This window comes from Berghia stephanieae, chromosome 10 (genome assembly GCF_034508935.2).
Source record: "Berghia stephanieae isolate SIO BIC M18660-M18661 chromosome 10, UCSD_Bste_1.3, whole genome shotgun sequence".
In the NCBI taxonomy this organism is placed as follows: domain Eukaryota; kingdom Metazoa; phylum Mollusca; class Gastropoda; order Nudibranchia; family Aeolidiidae; genus Berghia; species Berghia stephanieae.
Window position 1 is genome coordinate 19,363,326 of NC_088369.1, and position 22,736 is coordinate 19,386,061.

The following is a 22,736-nucleotide window of genomic DNA, read 5'->3' on the forward strand; positions in this document are numbered from 1 at the left end:
TGCACTTTTCTATTCACTTCATTTCTTGTTATTGACTTCTATATTATAGTGGCGTTATGTAACAAAAGACAAACTTTTTTTCTTCTCTCGTCACATTTAGGCACTCCTAAGAGTCGGAAACGCCGTCAAGCGTACGGTTTCCATGGCAACAACAACAACAATGTACACGGAAGTCATCATCAACCCTCTTTCAGCCCGTTCAAAGCCCTGACCTTGAACCCACCGAAGTATCGACCGAGCCAAGCGGAGATCTCGTCTGCAGTGGAGAGTCTTCTCAACGACATCATCTTCTACGACAACTTCACATCTTCAAACTCGGACAAACAGCAGCCTCATCAGTGGAATCACCACGACAATGACGCTTATCCCGGTTTCAAAACTAAACGATACCTAGACGACATCGAGGGAAGCTTTATGAAAAGATCGTCATTGACGGGTTTGGACAATTTTGAACCGGGTGAGAAGAGATATCTCGATGATGTTGGATCTGCAGCTCCCTTCAGGAAACGCAACGTTTTCCATTTCAACCATAAAATAAACATCCCATTTGATTGGAACCCAATTTTACTCGATGCGTCACGTGGCTCCAACGACCTTGACCTCGGCATCAGCGGACATTCCCCAAATTTTCCATACGATCAACATCAACCAATGAGAAAAAGGTTTTCTCATTTCTCCGGAAGTGGCGAAGGGTCTCCCTTCCGTACTTTTAAACCTGGACACGTGACTTTTCAAAGATTCCTCACCCCGCCTGATAGCGACACTCAAAGATTGAACCCGAGGACTGCTAATAGGTTGTTGTTATATCGAGCCCCGCCCACTTCTACATCGAGGGCGTGGTCTAATCATCCATGGTCAAGACGTATTAATGGTAAGTAACACAAGTGATTCAAATAATAAAGTTTCGTTAGCTCAATTTGACAGAACACTTGACTTACAATCAAAAAGAAAGAAACAACAAACAAACAAACAAAAAACAAAAAACAAAAAAACAAAAAAACAAAAACAAACCCAAAAAAAAAGATAATAAAATAAAAAAATAAACAAACCCCCAAACAAGACAAATAAAAAACAAAACAAAACAAAACAAAACAAACCAATTCATACAAAACAACCGACCAAAAACAACCCCAACTTAACCTTAAATCTCCCAGCGCCAAGGCGCGCTAAAAAGCCTGAGCATTTTCCTTCCATTTCAACTTCATTTCAAATTAATCAGTATATTTTTGACCAATCAAACTATGGAATTTGTGACACACCTTCACAAACAAGTGCTCGGACAAACAAAGTTGGTTGTTTATAAACAGTAACGTGAATGAAGTCGACCACTCTCTGATCACTATTTATTTTTGTTTTTATAGAAATTGACGTCACTCAGCTCATTGTTATTGTTTTTAGCGGGTCATTTTAGTAGATTTGAGAAGTTCTCAGTAAATTCTATCAATCAGACTAATAACTTGAAATATTACAAATAGTTTTGTGTATTGTGTATAGATAGTTCGAAGATGACGTCACTCAGGTCTTTGTTATTGTTTTTTGCCATCCGCGTTTATGAGTAATGCTCACTGAACTGTATTAACCTGACTATAAAACTTGTTTCCTTGAGCACTACTAACGACAACTCACTACTCACTAGACGCTTCTTCTTCTTCCAGTGTCATCTCATGGGTTGAGGTCGACTTGAAATGACACGCCAATCTTCCCTGTTGACGGCTTGCTGACTGCATTCGGCTGCCGACAATCCTGTCCATGTCCTCACATCATCTATCCAAGTTCTTGCTGGCCTGCCTCTTCCTCTTTTCCCCTCAACTCTACTCTCAAGAATGTCCTTGTTGACAGTTTGATGGCGTCTTAGGTGTCCAAAATACCTTAGTTTTCTTGTTTTTATTACTTTCATTAGGGTCGGTCTGATATCAGACGCTAGACGCTACACAAACCTAAAAATGACGTCAAACTGCCAGTCCTAGAGGGTTCTAGCGAAGCCTTCGTAAAGTTATGGCCTGATGTTGACCAAAAAATGACGTCAAAATGCCAGTCTTTTGCCACAAAATAAAACAAATCGTGAGTTGTATTCAATAGTTCAACCAATGAAATAACTTGTTTCCATGAGCTCTACTAACGGCATCTCACTAAGCGGTGCAAAAACCAAATAATGACGTCAAACTGCCAGTCCTCTTGGATTTCAGTATCAGGCTATAACATAACGATGTCTCCGGTATCAGACCATAACTTTAATAAGGCCACGCTCTGACCGTGGCCACTGACACTGACTAACAATGACGTCAAAATGCCAGTCTTTTGCCACATAAAAAAAAAAACAAATCGTGAGTTGTTTTCAATAGTTCAAACAATGAAACAACTTGTTTCCTTGAGCTCCACTAACAGCTCACTTGACGTTACACAAACCTAAAAAATGATGTCAAACTGCCAGTCCTAGAGGGTTCTAGTGTCAGGCTATATTATTATGTTAACGATGGCTACGCTCTGACACAAACAGCGTATCGAGGCGATGGATGATATTTGCTTTAAGCAATTTATAATTACTTTTATGCTTATTTATCATTTTCAAATCCCTGGCAGAGCTGTGTAGACACGAGCCGGCCTGTGGGTTTGTCACCAGATTGATGCCGCCATATTTCAATTCAAATCTTATGCCTGGGGTCATCGCGGCAATCACAGTGTTGATGGGAGATCGCTCGCTCATTTCATATTATTGTATTGTATAGATAGAATGCGCTTGGCCAAGGAGTTCACAACATTGCCATCCGGAAATATAACGGACCAACACACAAACTCTGTGTAACCATGAACTTTTATAGTCTGGTTAATACAGTTTAGTGAGAACAACTCACAAACGCGGATGGCAAAAACAATAACAAAGGCCTGAGTGACGTCATCTTCGAACTATCTATAGATAGAATGCGCTTGGCTAAGAAGCTTACAACATTGACATCCGCCGAAAGTATAAAGGACAAACACATAAAACTATGTGTAACCATGATCTTTTATAGTCTTGATAATAAAGTTTAATGAGAATTACTAATAAACGCGGATAGCCAAAAAACAAACAAATAAAAAAACAAAAAACAGTAACAAAGGCCTGAGTGACGTCATCTTCGTTCTATATATAATAAAGGGCTTTAGATAAGTTTTAAATAAAATATAGATAGAATGAAGTTGACGTCACTCATGTCTATGTTACTGTTGTTGTTTTTTTTGCCATCCGCGTTTATGAGTAATTCTCACTAACCTGTATTAACCAGACTATAAACGTTTAAGGTTACACATAGTTTTGTGTGATGGTCCGTTATATTTCCGTTACATAGATAGTATGCGCTAGTATGCTGTCATGATTTTCAATATGAGCAGAAATCATAATATTCGATTTATTTACAAAGATAAATGACCTCCAGTGGGCCCTGACTTGAATTCTATGGACTACATACAGCATTTGGTACTGACATTTATAGATAGTTCGAAGATGACGTCACTCAGGCCTTTGTTATTGTTTTTGCCATCCGCGTTTGTGAGTTGTTCTCACTAAACTGTATTAACCAGACTATAAAAGTTCATGGTTACACAGAATTTGTGTGTTGGTCCGTTATACTTCCGGATGGCAATGTTGTGAACTCCTTGGCCAAGCGCATTCTATCTATAACCAGCACAGTTTCTAAATTAATAAAACTTTAAAAAAAAATTAAACTTGGCAAGACTTAACTTAAGGTCTTGTTCTTGTTGCTTGTAATTTTTGTTGTTGATATTTCTGATGTCTAAAGGGAGCGATCTATATTCATGTTTTCGTCCAACCTAGTCATCGATCACATGATTTGTTGCTGGACAACGATTGGTCTCAATGTACCTAAGCACGCTGCTTTGTTCATGAAAGTTGTAAACATACCCATGAGTCATGCTGAGCAAATAAAATGCCCAATTGTAACATTGGATATTTCTCAAACTGTGAACACTTTTCACTATGTTGGTCATTATGAGCACATATTCCAATGTGACCAATGACCCGAGCACATGGAAATGTAATATAGATCGTGCCCATTCGTATTGCAATGGCATTGTACTTTTTCTATTTCGTTCTCGCACCCTATAGATAGTATGCAGATGACGTCATTCAGGCCTTTGTTATTGTTTTTGCCATCCGCGTTTGTGAGTTGTTCTCACTAAACTGTATTAACCAGACTATAAAAGTTCATGGTGACACAGAGTTTGTGTGTTGGTCCGTTATAGATAGAATGCGCTTGGCTAAGGAGTTCACAACATTGCCATCCGGAAGTAAACGGACCAACACACAAACTCTGTGTAACCATGAACTTTTATAGTCTGGTTAATACAATTTAGTGAGAACAACTCACAAACGCGGATGGCAAAAACAATAACAAAGGCCTGAGTGACGTCATCGGCATACTATCTATACTTCCGGATGGCAATGTTGTGAACTCCTAGGCCAAGCGCATTCTATCTATAGATAGTTCGAAGATGACGTCACTCATGTCTTTGTTATTGTTTTTTGCCATCCGCGTTCATGAGTAATGCTCACTGAACTGTATTAACCCGACTATAAACGTTCATGGATACACACAGTTTTGTGTGTTGATCCGTTATACTTCCGGATGGCAATGTTATGAGCTTCTTAGCCAAGCGCATACTATCTATATATATATATATATGTATATATATATATATATATATATATATATATATATATATATATATATATATATATATATATAATGAAGTTGACGTCATTCGGGTCTTTGTTATTGTTTTTTGCCGCGTTTATGAGTAATTCTCACTATAGTGTTTCAACCAGACTATAAACGTTCAAGGTTACAAATAGATTTGTGTGTTGGTCCGTTATACTTCCGGATGGCAATGTTGTGAGCTTCTTAGCCAAGCGCATGTGAGCTCTTTATTATTGTTTCTATAGATAGAATGCGGTTGGCCAAGGAGTTCACAACATTGCCATCCGGAAGTATAACGGTCCAACACACAAACTCTGTGTAACCATGAACTTTTATAGTCTGGTTAATACAGTTTAGTGAGAACAACTCACAAACGCGGATGGCAAAAACCATAACAAAGGCCTGAGTGACGTCATCTGCATACTATCTATAGAAAGAATAAAGTTGACGTCACTCAGGTCTTTGTTATTGTTTTGCCGTGCACGTTTATGAATACTTCTCACTAAACTGTATGAATCAGACTATAAACGATCATGGTTACACAAAGTTTTGTGTGTTGGTCCGTTATACTTTCGGATGGCTATGTTGTGAACATCCAAGCCAAGCGCACAGGATCTATAAGCTTACGATGGCTACGATCTGAGCTCTTTGTTAGTGTTTCTAGTTCTCACGAAGTAGGCAGATTTGGACAGCATACCGTTTTGAGAGAATGGGACACAAATTTACATACGCCCGACATTGATTCCTGTTTGTATCAGACAACACAATTATATGAAGGACGTGGCTATCTCAATACATTTTGTACAAATATAGACCATTCTGTCGTCTTCTAAAAAAAACTTATATTAAAAAATTTGGCCAGAAAACTCGTCCTTCAAATATCGATCGATTTAAATGACTCTCATCTTGGCAAAAACTCTCAAACCCGGGGCTTCGGCGAAGCCCCAGGTTTGAGAGTTTTTGCCAAGATGAGAGCCCCAGGTTTGAGAGTTTTTGCCAAGATGAGAGTCATTTAAATCGATCGATATTTGAAGGACGAGTTTTCTGGCCAAATTTTTAAATGTGTTTCTTTTTCCAGAGTGGGATAGCATTGTCATTCTGCCTTGATGTTCACATTCATAACTAGAGATAATATAGAAACACAACAAGTAATCCGTAATACGCTTCAACAGTCGTGACGTCACTTCCCTCGTAGTAACGCATAGTTACTTCGTAACTGGCTCTAAACTATTGGAACAATGGCGGACGCCCTTATGAAATATTTCTCCGACGAGCATTAAAGTGTATCCAGAGGACAAAAACATTATAAATATGATCATGTTTTGACTTTTATACATTCTCTGATCACAAGACATATGAAAAGTTCTAGCCAGCATGAAGAATAAAAAGTAGCAATTTTCTTTGTTTAGAACCAGGCTGCTCGCCGTTGCTGGGCGACGTGACATCAGACGAGTGAATCCAATTACTCATAAACATGGATTGCAACAAACAATGATAAAGACCTGAGTGATGTCAACTTCATTATATCTATAGTCTGGTTAATACAGCTAGTGAGAATTACTCATAAAGATGGATGGCAAAAAACTATAACAAAGACTTCAGTGAAGTCATCTTCATTCTACCTATTGTTGACTTCGGTGTGATCTACCCACACAATATTGTGAGATGAAATTCAGACCAGACGTGTTAATAAGTAAGGAAAGATGTGATCAACAATCGCTGTCTCCATGCCCCACGCGTAACCATTATGAAATAACAAAGTCTCCTATTACCTTGAAAACTAGAACACTAATCAGGGCTAAGGCTGGCGCCATACAGAAATAGATACTTGTCTTACGTCACTCGTTGGTCGCCACGAATTGATAATGAACATATTATGGGACCGGAAGTAGATTATATGTGACAGATCGTCTCAATATGGCATTATGTATATGGGGATGTATCGAACTCCTGAAATTAGTAGTATCGAATGGCTACACCTCTATTTTGAATCTTTTAATCCATTCTTCAAATTCTTTTCCTGCCTTATAGGCTGTCTCGTAGCCTCCTGATAGGCTTGTCGCTGGGCAGTGGATGACGATGTGGTCCATTGTCTCAGAGCCTCCTTGGCAATGACGGCATACATCTGATTCTCTCAGATTCCATCTATGCATGTTAGCTGCTGTTCTGCCATGTCCTGTCAAAATGCGGTTGGAGGTGACCCAGCATTTTCGGCTATTGCAGAGAAAGCCAGGTGTTCTTTCTGTTGGGTCGGGTATGATGTCGCCTCCCCTGGGGCTGTCTTGGTTCCACATCGACATCCATTCCTCTTTCACGTTGAAATGTTGTCTTGAAGTTGTCCTGAAATTGAATGTCAAATAAAATTGACGAGAAATCCGAACTTTGAAATTTCTAGAACGTCTTTCATTTTATTTATTCCCCACCGCCACGGATAGGACTGAATGCTGGTTTTTCAAAATTCGTTAAGTCCATTTTCTCTCTTCTTCTTCTTCTTCTTCTTTCTTCTTCTTCTTCTTCTTCTTCTTCTTCTTCTTCTTCTCTTCTTCTTCTTCTTCTTCTTCTTCTTCTTCTTTCTTCTTCTTCTTCTTTTCCTTCTCCTCCTCCTTCTTCTTCTTCTTCTTCTTCTTCTTCTTCTTTCTTCTTCTTCTTCTTCTTCTTCTTCTTCTTCTTCTTCTTCTTCTCTTCTCCTTCTTCTTCTTCTTCTTCTTCTTCTTCTTCTTTCTTCTTCTTCTTCTTCTTCTTCTTCTTCTTCTTCTTTCTTCTTCTTCTTCTTCTTCTTCTTCTTCCTTCTCCTTCTTCTTCTTCTTCTTCTTCTTCTTCTTCTTCTTCTTCTTCTTCTTCTTCTTCTTCTTCTTCTTCTTCTTCTTCTTCTTCTTCTTCTTCTTCTTCTTCTTCTTCTCCTTCTCCTTCTTCTTCTTCTTCTTCTTCTTCTTCTTCTTCTTCTTCTTCTTCTTCTTCTTCTTCTTCTTCTTCTTCTTCTTCTTCAAAAACTCTTTTGCCGTTGCGGGTCTGGCAGTATTGATGCTATGCATTTAGGTACAACACTCACAACATCCACTAGCCACACAAAACGTCCCAACGCACACAACGATGTTTAACCTTTATCGTTTATAAGTCTGATTGATATAATTTAATGAGAAATAATCATCAAAATAGTTGTCTAAATAAAAACAAGAGCTGAGTGGCTTCAATTTCCTTCCATCTATATCGTCGGCGTCTTCTTCTCCTTCATCACAATCACTCATGTCTGGTTCTCCTAATTTTACAATCTTGTGCATGTGGGTGTTTCAGGAGGTTGTGTGTCCTGACTGTAGTCTAAAGATTCAATGATTCAATTGGAAACAAACGTGGGATGTCAATAAACTGATTCCACTCTCATTGGAAGTGTAAAACCACTATTCCGTAGAATCGGTTACATACCTTGTGTAATTGATCTTTTGGTTTCAGAGTGATGGCATCTTATTATTTTTTAGACTATACAAATGCTGGTCGTGTTATAAATATCATCTGCCATCGCTCTTGGACGTCCAGCAATCTTAAGAATCTCCGTATATATTTTGCTACTAAATAGTTATGCCTCCTTATGATTCAATATGTCATCTGTTCATTATTAGACCTCTAAAAGACTGGTGAGACACACACACTTTCAATGAGTTTGGAACTGGAAGAGTAGATGGTGACTCGTCTGCCCTATTTGATAGATAGGGATAGTAGGTTGTTGGAATAATATTTGAGGTGTCGTTTGAAAACAAAAGCAAACTGCTATGATACCCCACCATTTATTCATTGGGCGAGAGCATCTATTGTCTACTACAAGCAATCACGAACACACTTCAATCACGTGATTGATGACGTCAAAAGAAGGAGGCATGGATATGGCAAGGACACACACGTACACACGCACAGACACAGACACATAATAAACACGACTGCCACGACAATAATGGTTCGTCCTATTGTCCTATGAATACTGGGCATTTCCTACAAACGAAGAGACTATAGAAAATTCTGACACTGGGACATGAGGCTGTTGAATGATGGGTAAAATTATCGTGATTGGATAAAGAGACACGTGTGAAGAGGATAGGAATGTTTTTTTTTCTATAAGATCTATCTATGTTGGAAACTGCTTGTCTGTGGCCTATACCCTGACCCAGGGCGAAAAAGGCAATGACGATGATGATGATGTTGATGATGATGATGATGATGATGATGATGATGATGTTGTTGTGGTATTCAGAGAGAATAAAAAAAGAATTTAGGCCAGAAAATAGTCCCTCCAATATCAATCGATTGAAATGACTATCATGTTGTCCAAATTTATTTGTTCAAACCCGGGTCAAGGAAGGAAGCCTTCAACAAAGTCCCAGGTTTGAGATAAGGGTCATTTTATAAGATCGATGTTTGGAGGAAGAATTTTCTGGCCAAAATATTTTAAAAATTGTGTTGTTGTTTTTATGTTCTTTCCGAATTTGGCAGGAATGAACGTGACTGAAGATAATAGTACAGAATTTTCTATGAGATGTCTGTATTGATGAGATGTCTTTATGGTGTAACAATGCAAAACTTTGCAGATGATATGTCTGTATGGTGTAACAATGAAACACGTTGTAATGATGAGATGTATGCATGGTGTAACAATGCATGACTTTGTAATGAGATGTACCATTATTCTTGAATGCGAGGTATGTAAAGAGATGCTGAGATTGGAGCGTCATAATAGACACATTTATTGTTTTCCGAAACTCTTTAAGAGATTGCCTTTCAAATTATTGTTTCATTGTACATGTGGGAAGTACACGCATTTTTCATAATGACATTTTCCAGAAAGTGAAAGGAAATTGATGTTATATGAAAAATAAAAAGAATATTTACGTTCATACACACACACACACCCACACCCACACACACACACACACACACACACACACTCACAGTCTAGAGCTGTGAAGGCCAATGTGCGATAAGCGGATCGTAGGGGTCGGCAATTTGCCGTCATAAAAACCAACACAGCATTTAAGGGAAAACTCATTGATTTTTCTTAATTTGAGATTTTTTGGGATTTAATTTACAGATTAAACCCCTGGATTAAATTGCCATTATGTAGACAGCTTCTCTCTAACTTGACTTGTGCGGCTATGTGGTCTTGTGGTATGACACTCGCTTTCGGATCGGAAGGTCCTAGGTTCGAGCCTCGCGCTCAGCGCATAGTTGAGTCCTTGGAAAAGGCTCTTCACTCACATTCTCTCACCGTACTCAGGTGTAAAATGAGTACCTGGCCGTTAACAGCGTTGTCTTTGTCCGAAAAATTGTAATATCGCCTAACAGGCGTCATGTCCCGTCCTACATGTTAAATGTTGCTGTTGACCAGGGCCCATCGTAAAGCGCTTTGAGCACATTTAGTGTATATTGCGCTACATAAAGCTCAATCTAAATTTAAATTTGATAAAAGTCGATAAGTCAAAAAATTGTTCGTCCTTTAAAAAATAAATCTTGAACTTTTATATCGCGCAATATCCACTAAACGTGTTCAAATGCAAAGCGCTTTACAAAGGGTCCTTGACCAACAGCAACACTTAACATGTAGAACGAGACTTGATGCCGTAAGGCGATATTTCCATTTTTTCCCTGTAGCCTACTTATTTACACCTGATTACGGTGAGAGAATGTGAGTAAAGAGCCTCTTCAAAGGACCCAAAGCGAGGCTCGAACCCTGGACCTTCCGATCTGAAAGTGAGTGCCAAGAATACATAGTCCTTTCTTGATGACGTGCGTAGAAAATAATTATTGAAATAAAAATTTAGAAATCCGAATATAGAATGAGAAAGTAGAGAAAAATGAACGAATTTCTGAAGACAATGAACGCTTTCCCCCTCCCCCAATCCCACAAACCCCCCCCCCCCCCAAAGAATAAAAGCACACAAGCAAACAAAAAAAAAAAGAACAACAAACCAACAAAAAAAAAAACAAATAAAAAAAAAAGACAAAAAAACAAAAACAAACCCCAAACAAACAAAAAGAAAAAAAAAAAAAAACCCCTCAACAAAATACAAACAAACAAGGAACTAAAAAAAATAACATATAAAACAAATTTGAATTAAAAAAAAAAAAGTCACACTGATGGACATGTAGCGTCGCTATAAAAAAGTCTATCAAAGCGAGGACGCAATCAGGAACGTCAGGGGAGAGAACAATGAAAATAGAATCAAGCCTTTCAGACAAGGGAGGTCATAATTATATTAGTGAGTTATCTCCCGTGGCGATCGTCATCATGGTCATCAGAAGAAAGCGGCCACAATCGTGGTCCACATAATGATACGGCGAATTTACTGTCCGGACTGACCAGTGGTCAGCTACATAGCCCCCCCCTCCTCCTCCCTCCTCTATCTTACTCTATGGGTCTCCCTCCGTCCCTCCCTCCCTCTCTCTCTCTATCTCTCTCTCTCTCTCTCTCTCTCTCTCTCTGTCTTCCTGGCTTTCTCTCACATTCTCTGTCTCTTTATCTCTCTTCTTTTCTCTCTTTCTGTCTAATTCCCCCTCCCCTTCTCTTTCCCTCTCTTTTCTCCCTTAGACCCCCCCCCCCTTTCTCTCTCTCTCTCTCTCTCTCTCTCTCTCTCTGTGCCTATGTCTCTGTGTGTGTCGTATGTCTCTCTTACTTTCTTTCTCCTACTGTATCTCCCCCCCCCCTCTTTCTCCCCCCTCTCTCTCTCTCTCTGTCTCCCTAGCTTTCTCTTAAATTCTCTCTTTATTTTCTCTTTCTCTTTCTCACCGCTTAATATTCTCTCTCTCTCTCTCTCTCTCTCTCTCTCTCTCTTTCTCTTTCTCTCCCTCTGCCTCTCTTTACTCTCCCTTTGTCTCCCTCTCTCTCTCTATCCATGTATCTCTATCTGTCTCTCTTACTTTATTTCTCCTTCTGTATCCCTCCCATCTCTCTGTTTCTCCCCTTCTCTCTGCCTATCTATCTCCCTTCGTCTGTCTAAATGTCTCTCTCTCTCTCTTTCCTATCTCTTGATAGCTTAACAATCTTGCTCAAGGAAAAAAAAGAAAGTGCCTGAAGCGGGCCTCGACCTGGGGATCTTCCGAGTCACAGTGCAATGCCTTACTCACTCGTCCACTTCGCCCCCCCCCCCCCTCCCCCTTCCCTGAATATTGAATTCTTATCCACCAATATAACTATTTGGGTTAACCCTCTCCTTACCATCCATAGGAAAATCGTCACATTCGTTACGATGCAACCAACAATTTTCTCATTCTGATATCTTTTTTACATCACAAATTATAAAGAAAATACTTTTTTCTAGCGATAATAATTAGACAGTGGACAATTTATATGTATAGAATATACTTGTTCCTTTTCTGCCTAATTTTGATTACACACCTATCTGAATTGTGTCATTCAAAAGCCGTGTGAGCTACACAGTCTTATTGACAAGAATTAATTACACATTTACAATCGTAAAAATAATATGGCTAGATTAAATGTTCGGGTCAAATGGTGGAATGTAGAGTGTTGAGAAGAGAAGAGGGTGAGGGGGGGGGGGGGCGGAGAGAGAGAAATAAATAAATGAATAAATAAAGAAATAAATAAATAAATAAATAAATAAAGAGAGAGAGAGAGAGAGAGAGAAAAGAAAGAAGGAGGAGAATGATATATATTGAGATAGATATATAAATAGATAGATAGATAGATAGATAGATAGATAGATAGATAGATAGATAGATAGATAGAAATTGATAAATAGATAAATGAATAGATAGATGGATAGACAGAGAGAGAGAGAGAGAGAGAGAGAGAGAGAGAAAGAGAAAGAGAGAGAGAGAGAGAGAGAAGAGAGAAGAGAGAAAGAGAGAGAAGAGAGAGGGAGAAGAGAGAGAGAGGAGAGAGAGAGAGAGAGAAGAGAGGGGGAGAGAGAGGATGAGAGAGAGAGAGAGAGAGAGAGAGAGAGAGAGAATTATACCTTTCCTAATCTCCCATTACAAAGACAACACGCAGGGGTACAGACATCCACAAAATATCATTCGCCTCGTAATGAAAGAAAAAATATGTAATTTTAAAAAGAAAGAATATTAGCAACATAATAATAATAATCAATACGAATACTAATATTGATATAATTCCATTTCCATCTCATCTCCCGCAGATCTTCCAGGCAAGAAGACGCTGAGAAGCACAATCCCGCCAGAAACGATCCCACCAACACTAATGTCCGCCATGTTGCTTCCCGGAGCTAGCCGAAGACGCCATTACGGAAACACGAAAAACTACATCCGGTCAGCGATGCAGAAGTTGATAAGAGTTCAAGGAAAATCCAGAGCTAGGGACGTCAACTACAGCATTCATAACAGAGGGTTCCGACAAAATTATAAAGCGAACCACCACGACGACGAAGAGAACGACGAAGGCGATGACGATGATGATAATAACGATGATAATGAAGAGAAAAGCAACGGTGGATTGAAAATGGGGAATTATCCCCGAGGATTCGATCCATTTCCCCAGATGAAAAGTGATAGAAATTTCGGGAAGAATAAATACAAATACAAAAACAGACTGAACGATTTCCCCAGCAGTGGCGGGAGCAGCCGTGCTACTAGCAGTGATATACATGGAGAATTTTCTGGAAGATATAACGTGAACGGCTATTCGACGTATCGAGAGAAAACGAAAGTAGACTCAGCCCCCACCCATGATTATTTCGACTCTTTGGCCGGAAGTTTATTACAAACTTAAAAATCAAACAGATTGCTTGTATTTTTAAAATTGTATTTTGTTAACTTAATATCTAATATTATCTGTTTTTATCTTTATTATTGTTATTTTTATATAATATGTGCTCAACATCCTCAATCCCGTAGTAAATATGTGGGACGGGGTAAACGGAATAATGAAAGATGACACAACGGAATAGATACATGGAACAAAATGACATCACTCAGTTATTCATTTTTATGAGTAGTTCTCACTAAATTCTATCAATCAGGCTATAGGTAGTTGTTAGTTGAAGTCACTCAGGTCTTTGTTATTGTTTTTTGCCATCCGCGTTTATGAGTAATGCTCACTAAACTGAATTAACCTGACTATAAACGTTCATGGATACACACCGTTTTGTGTGTTGGTCCGTTATACTTCCGGATGGCAATGTTGTGAACTTCTTAGCCAAGTGCATACTATCTATAAACGTTCAAGGTTCTACAATGGTTTGTGTGTTAATACGTTATGTCCCACTGGCGGAAGTTCTGAGTTTTTTAAAACTAAACGCTTTCGGATCGGAAGATCATGGGTTCGAGCCTCGCTTGGAGCATAGTTGAGTCCTTGGAAAAGGCTCTTTACCCACATTCTCTCATCGTACTCGGATGTAAAATGATTACCTGGCCGTTCTCTGTCGGAAAATATTGCAGTATTGCCCAACAGGCGTCATGTCATGGTCTACATGTTATGTGTATGCTGTTGGTCATGGACTCCTTACAAAGCGCACGTTTAGAGTTGATATTGGGCAATATAAAAGCTCACGCTTGAAAAAAAATATATAGATGCTGTGCGCTTGGCGAAGAAACTCACAACATTGCCATCCGAAAAATAACGGACTAACACACAAAACTATGTGTAACCGTGAACCTTTATAGTCTGGTTAATACAGTTTAGTGAAAATTATTCATAAACATGAAAGGCAAAAAATTCCACAAAAAACATTAACAAAGACCTGCTCACAGCTTCTGCTAAAAACCCAAAAAAATAAATTAAAAAATGGAGCTTTTATATAGCGCAATATCCACTAAATGTGCTCAAAACGCTTTACAAAGGGTCCCTGGTCAACAGCAACATTTAACATGTAGGACGAGGCATGACGCCTGTTAGGCGATATTACAATTTTTCGGACAAAGGCAACGCTGTTATCGGCCAGGTACTCATTTTACACCTGAGTTCGGTGAGAGAATGTGAGTAAAGAGTCTTTTCCAAGGACCCAACTATGCGTCGAGCGAGGCTCGAACCCAGGACCTTCCGATCCGAAAGCGAGAGTCATACCACGAGACCACATAGCCGCACAAAAACCAAAAATGGGCGATCTATGTTCAATCTGAGGTCCCCGCCACGTACGTAGTCCTCTAGAGCCGTAAGGCCCATGGAGCCGGAGTTTATCCCGGTTTATATAGCGTGAAACGGACAATAGCAATACCTTGCTACCCTTTGGATAGTACGCTAGTCTATCGCAAAGTACTTTCCATTAGATCTAACAGATCTAGTTACCCATGTACTGCTTGGTGGATATGGGGTGTGGAGGGGGGGGGGGTCTTTAACCGTAACATGCAAAACACACACAACACACACACACACACACACACATGCATCCGTACAAAGAGAAAATAACCATAATAATAAGATATCAACGCGTGATCTTTACTTACAAGATTAAAAGCCATGGCTTTGTTGTAAGATTTAGAAATTGTTGCTTGCATGAGTTATCAGAGCTATCGATTAAAGCAAACAAGCTGGTTATTTTATGAACGTTGTAAACATAGGCATGGGTCAAGCTGAACAAAATGCCCAATAGGATTCAATAGTCGCAACGTCACTTCCTTCCTAATGACGCATGGTAACTTAGCAACACTTGCTCTAAACTATCGGAACAATGGCGGACGCCCTTATGAAATATTTCTCCGGCGAGCATAAAAGCGTATCCAGAGGGAAAAAAACCCATAAATTTGATCATGTTTTGACTTTTACATATTCTGGTCACAAGACATATGAAAAGTTCTAGCCAGCTTGAAGAATAAAAAGTAATGATTTTCTTTGTTTAGAACCAAGATGGCCGCCGTTGCCGGGCGGCGTGACATCAGACTACTGAATCCAATTTTTATTGTTTGATATTTCAAAAATTATAAACACTTTTTATCATGTAGGTGATTTTGAGCACATTCTACGATGCGACCAATGACCGAACACACGGAAAGAGATAATGTATGTATGAGTTGCATTGTACATAAGTACGGCACCTATAGATAGTTCGAAGATGACGTCACTCAGGTCTTTGTTATTGTTTTTTTTTTGCCATCCGCGTTTATGAGTAATGCTCACTGAACTGTATTAACCCGACTATAAACGTTTATGGATACACACAGTTTTGTGTGTTGGTCCGTTATACTTCCGGATGGCAATGTTATGAGCTTCTTAGCCAAGCGCATACTATCTATAAGGTCCTATGCTACATCAACATAAAAGTGTCACGGTCACAGGGAATTCACATATTTAGACCAAGCACGTCTGTTCCTGGCTAGAGTCACAATTTTGTCAATGGCGATAGAATAGAATCCAGCCTTTGTAGTAGAGTAGAGTGCCTGCTGGTCTAGTTGTCGAGCTCTTCAAGTAGGCAATAAAAAGTTCGACGCAGGAGGCAGTCTGCTGCGTCCATGCGTAAGATATGCCCCGCAAAGCGGAGCCTGCGTCTCATCAATGTAGTTATCAGGTCGAATTCGGGACGTTTTGCTGTTTCTCTGTCGTCCTCTCCCGTGATGATGGAAAGGCATCGGCTGTTGAAACCATTTACAGTTTTGGTTACACCCTCTGTAAGTCAGGGAGGTATTCTGTATATCAGTGTCCGGGCGGAATGCTGTTGTGTTCCATATAGCATTCCTTCCGGACACTACTGTACAGAATACCTCCCTGAAGAATCCATCAAAATACCAAGGGATGGATGAAACAACGTTGTAGGAGGAAATAACCAAATGAAGTGAGGATAATAAATAATTCGTTCAAAAGAAACTGTTGAGCTCTCTATGTGATTCCAACCAATTCTAATCAACCATATATATAAATAGTAACTGTTTCATATGTTGCTACGATTCATCTGATAGATGATGTAAGTATTTTACTTAAACGCATAATATAAATACTTAAACAGCAAATAACTAAATTTTTCGTATTTTCCCAATTATTTATACGTATATTTCACTTTTCAACCTCTGGTCCCTCTGCCCCATATTACCGGACTGAGGCTGTCAGTCACATTTATATTCTTTTGAAGTTTATTTCTTAATTTATTATCATTGTTTTTTAAAATCTGGTACGTTGTGCTTGGTATTCCAGGATCATGTTTCACTGATGCTGGTCTTTAACATCAATATTTTATGATTGACATGTTCTGAGTTATGGCGTTTTGTTAAGGATGAGGGAGGAAATAAAAGAAAAAAACGTTTTGTTCCGTTTCTTTAATAATCAGCTGTTGTTACCATAGTTACCGATGAAGGTTAAGGTGATGATGATGATGATGATGATGATGATGATGGTGATGATGATGATGATGATGATGATGATGATGATGATGATGATGGTGATTGATGTGATGATGGTGATGTGATGATGATGGTGATGATGTGATGATGATGATGATGATGATGATAATGATGATGATGATGATGATGGAAGTAATGGTGGTGGTGGTTGTGATGATGATATTGGTGATGACGACGACGATGTTGCTTGTTGATAATGGTAACAAACTACTTACTTATCCTATTATTACTTATAACTGTGTTGATGACAAATTTGATGAAGAAAATGAAGACCTTTATAATTTTGATGATCATGTTATTGTTGCTGTTGTATTTTATCATGGGTGATAACGGTAATAGTGATAATGACGAAAATGACGATGGTGATAACGGTAGTGGTGATAATGACGAAAATGACGATGGTGATAACGGTAGTGGTGATAATGACGAAAATGACGATGGTGATAACGGTAGTGGTGATAATGACGAAAATGACGATGGTGATAACGGTAGTGGTGATAATGACGAAAATGACATGGTGATAACGGTAATGGTGATAATGACGAAAATGACGATGTATCGGTATGTGATTGCGAATGACGATGTGATAATATTGACTATGAAATGAGATGTGATGGTATGATTGACGAAAAGACGATGATAATGTTGGTGTTTTTTGATATAGTGATAATGACAATGAGAGGTGGGATGGATGACGATGATGATATACGTATGTGAAAAAGGAAAAGACGGGGATGTATGATAATGAAGGTTAGTGTGATATGACGAAAATACGAGGGTACCAATAAAAATGCAATTAATGTGGAATGACGAAAAGACGAAGTGAACGTAGTGGATAATGACGAAATGACGATGATCGTAGTGGTGATATGAGAAGACGATGGTGATAACGGTGTGGTGAATGACGATGACGATGTGATAACTATGTGATAATGACAAATGAGATGTGATAGAGTGTGATGAATGAGATGATGATGTGAATGACGAAAATGACGAGTGATAACGTATGATGACGAATGCGATGTGATAACGTATGTGATGATGACTGAAATGCGAGTGTAACGTAGTGGTGATAATGACGAAAATGACGAAGGTGATAACGGTAGTGGTGATAATGACGAAAATGACGATGGTGACGTATGTGATAATGACGAAATACGATGATAGATTGATATGACGAAAAGACGATGTGAACGTATGGAATGAGAAATGACGAGTGTATAGTGTGATATGACGAAATGACGATGATGATAGGTAGTGATGATGATGACGATGACGATTGATGATGATGATGAGATGATGATGATTGATGATGATGATGAGAAGAAGATCATGTTTTGAATGTGATATGAAATGTGTGATGATGACGACGATGATGATAATGAATTGATGATGATATACGACGATGCTAAATGATTATGATGCCACGACGAGACGAGAGTCGATGATGTGATGAGGTTGATGATGATGATTGAATGATAAGATTGTATGATGCTAATGCTATTGTTACTGTTGTTTACAATCCTGGCAATTAATGACAACAATGATGATGATGATGATGATGATTGATGATGATGATGATAGATGATGATGATGAGATGGATGATGATGTTTACGATGTGATTTATCGACTGGACAATTGATATAAAGGTGATTTATATGATAAGTTTGTATATTATATTGATGTGTGTATGAAGATGATTGATGATGATGATATGATGGTAGATGATGATGATGAAGATGATGATGAGAGATGATGATGATGATAATTGATGATAGAAGAGAAGAAGAAGAAGAAGAAGAAGAAGAGAGAAGATGAGAAGATGAAGATGAGAGATAGAGAAGATGATGATGATGAATGATGTGATGATGATAATGATGATTTGTTGAGAATAATGTTATAAGATAACGATGATGAAAATGATGATGAAGGTGGTTATAATGATGATAATGATGATCAAATCTAGCCTCGCAGCATTACGCTGGTATGAGCAAGATGAAAATAAAGTTGAGAAAGAATAAGAAAATTATATGAAGCGAATTATATTCTCATAGTGTTCTCTGTTGGATATCATAAATTTATAGATAAATAATAAATAAATACATACATAGATAAATAAATAAATAAATAAATAAATAAATAAATAAATAAATAAATAAATAAATAAATACAGTTTATCCATCCATAAGGAAATTGGTATAGCAAGGAAGTGAGAATTAATTGGTGACAAAGGCATTTTCCCTAATATCAGCTGACCAATAGGGAATGAGATTAGCGGAAGAGTAGCGTCCCTTGATTGGACGTCACCTTACAGAGAGAACGTTAATTTGGTTTTGAAGTGTCTCAAGCCGCTTTCACTGGAAGCGAGGACGAGAGACGCATGCGCACAAACAACATGACGTTCTCTCTCTAATAATTTTTCCACCGGTGACGTCACAGACTATGGGTGACGTCCAATCAAGGGACGCTACTCTCCCGCTAATCTCATTCCCTAAGGAGATTCAAACATCAACCTTGCAGTGCATCTTTGGCCATGGGTAAAATATTTACTCTCAAATTTCAATGAAATGGTCCAAAAAATCCTGAGAATTAACTCCCTCCTTCCCAGCCCTTTTCAGGATTTCCCCCCAAAACTTCACACCCAACTAACACAAAAATATATGTTTTTTATCACTCAAACACAGTAGCAGTAACTTTCTTGACATACATAATTTCTTTAGCAAAACATGCTCTATCTACACCACACTGTTCATTTTCTTTACATTTTATGATTTACAAGAGAAATTTGAATAAGAAAAATGTTAGTTGTATCGTAACGAATGTGACGATTTTCCTATGGGGGGGGGGGGTAATCAATAATAATGTGAAATTGGATATAAGCTTCAATTTAATTACAAAATCAGATCAAATGAACGTTTCGGGTTTCCCCTTTATCAACAAAACAGGATGAATGAAACACCACAGATGGTACCTGTGGTGTTTCATTCATTCTGTTTTGTTGATAAAGGGGAAACCCGAAACGTTCATTTGATCTGTTTTTGTACTTAAATTGAAGTTTACATCCAATTTCACATTATTATTTATTTATTCCAGCTTCGAGCAGCAACATTTACATTACTAGGGGAGGTTAGGACATGGTTAAAAGAAATTGTCACGATCCATTTTGTTTGGTACCAGATATTTTTGTGTAAAGGGCGAGGTGGAAGGTTCCACATCAGTTTCCTTGGTGCTGTGAAAATCTAAAAGGACACGTGTATTTAAATCATAATAAGTTTAAGAAAAAAAAACAGCGGGCATTTGTTTGGCATCTGCTGTTGTAACTTTAAGTAGAAATTTGATAATACAATTATCTCATATTATATCATTATAGAAACAATTTTAACAATCATAAACGGAAACTTTACAGAGATAAAAATAAAAAAAATAAAATTCCATTTATTCATTCTTATGGGGAAATTTGTCTCTATGGTGTATTACAAGGGAAGACTGGAATAGCCCTGGCGTAAGCCGCAGTGCAACGCCGCAAAGTGAGCTCGCTGGGGCGAGGTGACTTACTCAAGGCCACACATCGCAGCGGCGGGTGATCGAACTCGGTACTTTTCGGGTACGAAGCAAAGACCGCACCGCTGAGCCACGCTGTCCCTTGATAGATACGCACTCTTTGAATACAATAAAGAAATGGCGGAGCGATTGAAACAGTGGACTATTTGTCTGGCACCCACTATCAACTTTCATTTAAACAAAAAAAAAAAAAAAAAAAAAAAAAAAAAAAAAAAAACCCAACAAAATTTGTTTGCTGAATCTGTTAAATTTAGCGGAAAGTACTTTGCGATAGACTAACGTCCTATCCTAGCAAGTAATTGCTATTGTCCGTTTCACGCTATAGAAACCGGGATAAACTCCGGCTCCATGGGCCTAATGACACTGAAAGACTTTTTGTTTTGTTTTGTTTTACAAGCAGACGGTACAAAATACTTTTTTTTATTAAGACACCTTTATTGAAATCATAATGGAATCCGAAATCTTGTCTCCTCACACGTAGCCACGTGAAAGACCGAGACTTGCCGTTACTATAACGGGGGATGTGAGATTTAGAATTTAGACTTAATTCTAAATTATTGCACAAAAATCGTTCCAGGATTTGATGGAAGTTGAAATTGAAAACTGCCCCAAATCCGAGACTGCTCAGACTTTTGACGATTATTTAATAGGCTTATTCAGTTGTGAAGATAATTTATTTTTTTCCGAGGCAAGAGTTGCCAGATTGTTTCATTGAAACTCTTTGTATTTTTAGTAACAAAGACCCGTCCGTGGTAGTTGGTCAGTTTCAAATCAGATTGTGGACATAAGTATATTAAAATAAATAATACAAAAATAGATAAAATTCCCTTTATTTATCCCATAGGGGAAATGTGTCTATTCCAAGGGAACACTGGATCAAACAACCCAAGCGTCAGCCGTAGAGCAGCGCCGCAAATTGAGCTAGGGTGAAGGAAGTGGCTTGCTCAAGGCCACACACATCGCAGTGGCAGGTGAACGAACTCGGTACTTTTCGGGTAGGAAGCAAAGACCTTACCACTGAGCCACCTTGAAAATTTAAAAATTTTAAAAAATTGAGCTTTATATAGCGCAATATCCACTAAATGTGCTCAAAGCGCTTTGCAAGTGGTCTCTGGTCAACAGCAACATTTAACATGTATACGGAACATAACGCCTGTTAGGCGATATTACAATTTTTCGGACAAAGACAACGCTGTTAACGGCCAGGTACTCATTTTACACCTGAGTACGGTAAGAGAAAGTGAGTAAAGAGCCTTTTCCAAGGACTCAACTATGCGCCGAGCGCGAGGCTCGAACCCAGGACCTTCCAATACGAAAGCGAGTGTCATACCACGAGACCACATAGCCGCACCTTGCCCACCCATCACCACCATTATAATTTTGTGTATTGATTCACGGCTAGACAAAACACACATTTCCTCTTTTGACGTGTTCAAGCAACCATTCATTAGTTGTGTTCTTTTTTTTTTAAACACGAGAAGAAATTATAAATTCTGGCACATTAACCCTCTCCTCACCAGCCATTTTCAGGATTTTCCCCAAAACTTCTTCACACCCAACTATCACAAAAATAGATTTTTTATCACTCAGACATAGTCTAACAGCATTACAATTCTTGCGTTACATAATGTCTTTAGCAAAACACGCTCTACAACACACTGTTCATTTTCTTTAAATTTTATGATGTACAAAAGAAATTTGAATAAGAAAAATGTTGGTTGTATCGTAACGAATGTGACGATGTGCCTAGAGTTGGTAAGGTCAAAATGAAAAAGTGACATCTGAATGGTGGGAAGCCCAAGTTTACAAAGTTACAAAACAATGCTAGTTATAAGTGGTAATTTCAATTCTAAACTAATTCTCCACTTGATAAAGCTGGCATTAGTAACATATCTTAAAATGATTTCTTTTCCATCTTTTTTAAGGATGGCAATTTTTTCTCCTAGAAATTCAGAGAATGAGAGAGAGAGATAGATAGATAGATAGATAGATAGATAGATAGATAGATAGATAGATAGATAGAGAGAGAGAGAGAGAGAGAGAGAGAGAGAGAAAGACAGAGAGAGAGTTAGAGGAAGAGAGAGAGAGAGAGAGAGAGAGAGAGAGAGAAAGGGAGACGGAGAGAGAGAGAGAGAGTGAGAGCAAGATTGAGAGATAGATAGATAGATAGATAGATAGATAGATAGATAGAT

The 22,736-nt window shown here is 38.4% G+C and overlaps 1 protein-coding gene across 2 annotated transcripts in view; it reads left to right on the forward strand.

Annotated features, from left to right (window-relative positions):
• LOC144980769 (uncharacterized) overlaps positions 1-15,386 on the forward strand; it is a 304,724-nt gene extending 289,338 nt beyond the window's left edge. The window contains exons 5-7 of one of the 2 annotated variants that reach the window (XM_078928550.1): positions 101-871; positions 12,836-13,913; positions 14,000-14,440. In XM_078928550.1, coding sequence (XP_078784676.1) covers positions 101-871; positions 12,836-13,425 — 1,361 coding nt within the window. In that variant the 3' untranslated portion in view covers positions 13,426-13,913; positions 14,000-14,440. Of the gene's footprint in view, positions 1-100; positions 872-12,835; positions 13,914-13,999 lie in introns of both variants that reach the window. The other variant, XM_078928549.1, reaches the window with a different exon arrangement.
• The last annotated feature ends 7,350 nt before the right edge of the window (positions 15,387-22,736 follow it).